The 5,830-nt window shown below is 44.7% G+C and overlaps 1 protein-coding gene across 1 annotated transcript in view; it reads left to right on the top strand.

Annotated features, from left to right (window-relative positions):
* The first annotated feature begins 2,725 nt into the window (after positions 1-2,725).
* lhfpl7 (LHFPL tetraspan subfamily member 7) overlaps positions 2,726-5,830 on the top strand; it is a 159,608-nt gene continuing 156,503 nt past the window's right edge. Inside the window, exon 1 of the mRNA XM_033611354.2 lies at positions 2,726-3,557. Coding sequence (XP_033467245.1) covers positions 3,198-3,557 — 360 coding nt within the window. The 5' untranslated portion in view covers positions 2,726-3,197. The remainder of the gene's footprint in view (positions 3,558-5,830) is intronic.

Raw genomic sequence — 5,830 nt, 5'->3', positions numbered from 1 at the left:
AATGTTTTCATATAGTGTTTTTATTACAGTGATGTGTCTGGGTGTCTTTATGGGAGCAATTCATGTAACACTGCATTAACAAAGTGCAAGGTGCATTTGGACAAGTACCTGCAGCCAGGCGCCCCATCCGTGAAGTTACAGGAGAGAGGTGAACAACACCGGAAGTGTGGGTTTTAGCCTTCAGAATAAAATTTTTTTTAAACTATGGCTCTCAACACATTTCCTGCCATAGGCCTCCACTAAAAACACTTTTCTACCAATGAACATTATCTCCCAGACTGAACCTATCAACATGTTGCATGAAAAATGACTTTAAAATTACCAGTCAATAACCAATTAATTTTCTGTCAACCAGTCAATCTAATAATCATTTCAGTGGCATGTTTTTTGTTGTCCAAAAATCCTAATTTGTAGGTTACAGTAAAGGAATCAAATAATTGTAGTGCAATTAAAAGGTACAATATTAATCTCTTAAGTGCAGCAGGAAATGGTTTGACATTAAAATACTCAGTACAAGTACCTGAACTTTTTATTTAAGTACAGTAGGGTAAATGTAAAAAGTAGCACCAAAGAAACCTGAATGTTTCTATACTGTATTATTATTTTGTCAAACTAAATAAATAAATAAATAAATATAAAGCTCCTCCAGAGGAATAGAAGACAATATATAACTGTAGTACCCATCATAACATGTGAACTGACATTATGTGTAAAATTAGTGTAGTGTCCCTTTAGTTTTAATTATTTAAAGGGCCACTGTGTAGGATTTAGTCATGGATGGATTACTGTCTACGGGGCACAAGCCCAGGGGCCCATAGTGTCAGGCCCCCCCCCTAGCTTTCACTTGCAAGATATCACTAAAATAAACTTGTACTGAAAAGGAAGAGACTCAAAATGACCCCAAAGAGATGCAAAAGAACTTTTCATTACAAGAAATTGGAAAAACCAAGATGTTGTTAGCAATACCAGGTCAACCTGGATCAAGGAGAAGAAGAAGAAGATGTACTTCATTAATCCCAGAGGGCAAATTGTTTTTTTCACTCTGTTGTCATGTACACACATACACAAATAGGATCTATACATGCATTAAATGGAGAGATGTCTGGGCCAAGTGCCTTGGACAGGTGTCCAGGGCAGCTGGGAGTTCTGGGCCTTGCTCAGAAGCACTTAGGCAGTACCCAGGAGGTTGTACTGGAACCTCTCCAGCTACAAGTCCATGCTCCATGCTTGGTCCATACAGGGATTTGAACAGGTTCCCAGGCTGATTCCAAATAGGCTGAGCTAATGCTGCATACAAACACCATTGCAACAGATAGAAGTCGGACAGGACCGTGTGTATGACTGTTTTAGCGAAACACAAATAAAAGAGAAGTACTAATAAACAAAAGCATTTCTCAGGGGTTGTGACACTCAAAAAAATGTATCCTTGGATTTATAGATATCTCTTCCCCAATGTAAGTCCATGGGACAAAGTCTTTTTGGGCCCAATGACATCACAGACAAGCCTCGGAAACTGCAGCACCACTGTGTGGCCATCACGGAAATTGGCTTCAAAGCCTGGTGCACTTCCTGGGTGCCTGGCTATAAAGTGCCCTGGAAATTAGTTAGCATTTTTGGTTAGATGCCTGAACTAAGGTCTATCATCAACACAAGCTTAAGAGACTTTCACGTTGTATTCTGTGACATAAAATATGCCAGTAAAAACCCCACTCATGAACTTTGAAGCTTCTATGTGTCTTAAAAAAGGTAGATGCTAACAAGTGGCTAAGTGAGACTGCAGAATGTCACCACGCCACACCATGCCGAACACGGCTTTACAGTCTTGTTGTGGTGGTGACGCTGGGTCATACGACTGTAGTGTAGTTTGTTATAGCCTAACATTAGCTTTTTTACTTGTGGTGATTTCGGCTTCTATAATCACAAAAGTCATGTTCATTTGTGATTTTCGACAATAATCCAAAATCCAATGGGAAAATCCAGTAGGCTTCTGGATGAGGGGACCAGTGTGATGCCATCTTCTGCGTCGGCCTACAGAAAAACGTCATTCCTGGACTAAAATTCAGTGCATTCTTGAAATGGTTTTCTTGACCAAAATAACCTTTAATTTTGAGCTGATGTACCTGATTAATCTGGAGGAACTCGAATGGAGAAAAAAGGATAATGAGAATACTATTGGTGGCATGTTAGAAATCCTTGACCAAGAAATGGCTGAAAAAAGAAATGCCTAGTGTTGATGAATGTATTGACTTAGTTCATAATATCTATGCAATGGAGAGACTGACTTTCAGTTTGAGAGCACAGAAGGAAATTTTTATTGAGAACTGGACAAAATGTCTGAATGTCAAACTTTGTCTGATAAGTACTAGAAACCCTGTGATGTGACTAGTAGCCCCCACTGTATAATTTATGTATAGCTAGTAAATTATTATTAATTTCTTTAAAAAAGCGAAAACGCAAACGGCCCTTAAAGCCAGTGTTTTATTGTCCATTCTGAGCTACCGTAGAAACAAAATGGCTGACTTCGTGGGAAAAGACCCTCCTGCTCCTTTTGTATGTAGAAACGGCTCATTCTCAGTTAACGAAACACAACAATTATTATTTTCAAGTGATTACATACTACTGAAAACAGTTATTTTACATTCAGTTTTCACCGCTTCTCTCAGGATTTCACTTTGAAAATCACACCCGGAAGTACTCATCGTTTCAACCCTCGCGAGCTTGACGCTGTCCAGGAGCACTCCGCCTGAGACGCAAAGTGCGCTGCTGTCCGTGTTGAGTCCACTGAGAGGAGCAGAGGACAGGAGACAGGGGGGGTCCGGGACATGTCTGTGTTTGCGGCTCTGAATTAAACTGCTCCTGCTGCACCTGCACCTGGTATGACAACTGCGCGTGCAGTTTTGGGTGTGACAAACATTTCGCGCGCGCGCGCGCGCGTGTGTGTGTGTGTCAGGTTTGGGCATTATCCAGGCTGAGTGGAGGCGCGGATGACTTGACTTTATTGTAGCAGCATCACCATCACTCCTCCTTCTGATGTGTTTTGGACGTGTTCTCAGCGGTTTGTCTGTCCAGACCAGATGTTCTGGGGACACACACACACGCGGGGCTGCCGCTGCGGATGTCCACTGATTTATCTGCTGATGTAGAGCTGCACGAGGGGCTGAAGTTGGAAGTCTCGCTCTTGAAGGTGTGAGCTCCAAATGCATTCGCTCCTGGGCCGGGAGAAGAAAGAAGAAGAAGCCGGGTTTGGGATCGATCTGGGTCTGTCTCCGGGCTTTCTGCCCCACGCTGCCACCATGTTCAGCTGTGTGGGCTGCTTCTGGGTGCTCCTCTCCTCCGCTCTGGTCGCCGTCTGCAGTTTCAGCTTCATATCCCCTGCCTGGATTGTTAAGGACCAGCTGAGGAACAATCACCACCATCACCATCACCATCACACCAACAAGGACTCTGTGAGTTTCGGTTTGCTGTGGCACTGCTCGGAGTCTCTGGATCACATGTACCGATGCTACACCTTCGGGGGACTGGGCAAATTCGCAGAGATCCCCTCCAGCTCCTGGCAGGTGGGTAACCATACACACCCATCACTTCCATCCATCACATGTGGATGGAGGAGAGCATGTGGGGCACCAAGTGGGAAGGTACTGGATCCAGGAAAGAGTGGATAGCAATCATATTCAAGTCTAATTACTGCCCTGAATCAAGAAATTTACACCTGATTAAAGAAAAATTACTCAATTTGAGACATTTAATTGATTGTGCATGCACAACAAGTCATTTATCTTTTAAATTTAAACTTCAGTTAGTTTAAATGACTTGTAAAGATCCCATTTATCAGCATGTATCCACAGAGGTTCATTTGATTCTTCAGATTTTTTGGGGCATCTGCAGTGACTCTGCCATCAGGGTTCACTGGCACCTCCTGATGAAACTCTGGGCATGCTGCACACACACACGAGATGTAATGATTACGGCGGCTCTGATGCTCCTCCTGAGTCAACTTTTCACGAAAAACACATTTGGCGATGATGCAGTCAGAAAAAATGATTCATTGATCTGGTTGTGTATCATACAGAGAGCAGCATCTGCAGCACAGCACGCCAGACACACATCAAAGCTGCGAGAGTGGCTCTGGGTTGGCAGGCTGCACACCGATTGGGGCTCCCCACCAGCAGGAATTTCAATTTTCGTCTCTCTTTGTCAAATTGAACCCGCTTAGCGAAATGTGCCAGTGGCTGATTCGGACCACTCTCCCCACCTGTGGTGTGCTCAGTTGTGCAATTATATCCAGCGACAAACACCTTCACAAATTGGATTGTTTGAGGGTGATCGCATTGGTGGACCACTGCAGATCTGTTTGTGGGGTCTTTGACTGAAGTTTGGAGACGTTGCTGAGGCTGTGGGGGAGTTTGTTAGCTTGTTAGAGCAAAAAGCAATTGGCCTTATTAGCAGACTTGTAACTGGGATGCTCACTGCTCATGCAAGTTGTAGTATAATTTCATACAGGCAGGATGTTTGGACCTCCCCAGCCTTGCGCCCTCCTGCTACTGCTCCACTCTACCGGCAGCCACCTCTGGAGTTATGATTTATGCATGAAGAGGAATTAGCATTTGAAAGGGAGATATTAATAAGTGGCTGCTCGTGTGATTGTAGCGCAAGTATCTGCAAGGAGGGGAAGAATGCAACGCCTGGGATTCTTTTCAGAGGGAAGCACAGGTGTTGAAACTGCAGAGGCAGATAGAGAGCAGTGAGCAAACATAGAACAGATTGGGATCTCTGTGTCATCTTGTTTATATTCAGACATTAACGATGACATGTCCCTTACTGAATAAGCCGTGTGAGAAACCGTGTTTGGGGCTCGTTTGGCTAAAATCAGTCGTCTTTTTGCTGGTTAGCCAGATGCCAGCGAGTCAATTAGGGGGTCCAGTTATGAGCTTCTCCTCCAGTTTGTTAGTGAGCGTGAGGCTGATGGAGCTGAGCTACACGTGTTATTACAGCGGTGAACTCGAGCGCACGATCCTGCTCCCACAGCCATTAATAAAGGTGAAGGGGCCATTAAGTTTTCATCAGAGCCACTTTATTACTCCGCCACTCCTCACTGATGTGCACATCGTTTTGCTGATGCCCTCCATTTTCAACAACTTGTCAACAACTTGCAAAGACAAACCTCCACAGCACATAGGCAACAATGTTAGAGATGTCTGTGCTACAGTACACACACATACACACAAACACACACACGCCTCAGCAGCCATTAGTCCCACTCTGTGTTTGTGTTAGTAGAAGAAGAAGACACCCATCACTGTATATTGAGCTCTGCGGTCTCCATCAGAGTGGAAGAGTGTACTATTGGCTCACTCTGAAAAGACAAGCTGAGCCCTGTGGGTACTGTGCAAGTGAACCAAGGGGAGGACAGGACAGGGGAGGAGGAGGAGGAGGAGGAGGAGGCTCCCTGAGAGGCTGGCCTACTTGTGCTGTAGTTTCTGTGGGTTTTTCTGTTGTCGCTTCATGTTGTCAAAAGCTTTTGCTTGGACCGCGCTGCTGTCCAGTGCTGCTGGCACTCAGGAGCCCAGTGCTGTGGTGGTGGGCCGTCGCCAGGCTGGCAGGGTGGCTGCATCCATTTAGCCACTCACACACAGACAAGCCCCTGAAATGAGATGTAAAAGACGGCGGCAAACAAACACAGGCTTATGTCGTTAGTTTCATGTGGGAAGGATGGTCGAGAAGGGATAGATTCCCAGGTTTGCAGCATGCGAGAACATATGTCATCTGACATACTTGGTTACTGGTTTATCCATTTATTTTGTTTAACTTTTGAGACGTGGGGTGAACAAAA

The sequence above is a fragment of the Epinephelus lanceolatus genome, chromosome 11 (genome assembly GCF_041903045.1).
Source record: "Epinephelus lanceolatus isolate andai-2023 chromosome 11, ASM4190304v1, whole genome shotgun sequence".
Classification (NCBI taxonomy): Eukaryota; Metazoa; Chordata; class Actinopteri; order Perciformes; family Serranidae; genus Epinephelus; species Epinephelus lanceolatus.
Note: the sequence above shows the minus strand (reverse complement) of the source record. Positions and strands in the feature narration are given on the sequence as shown.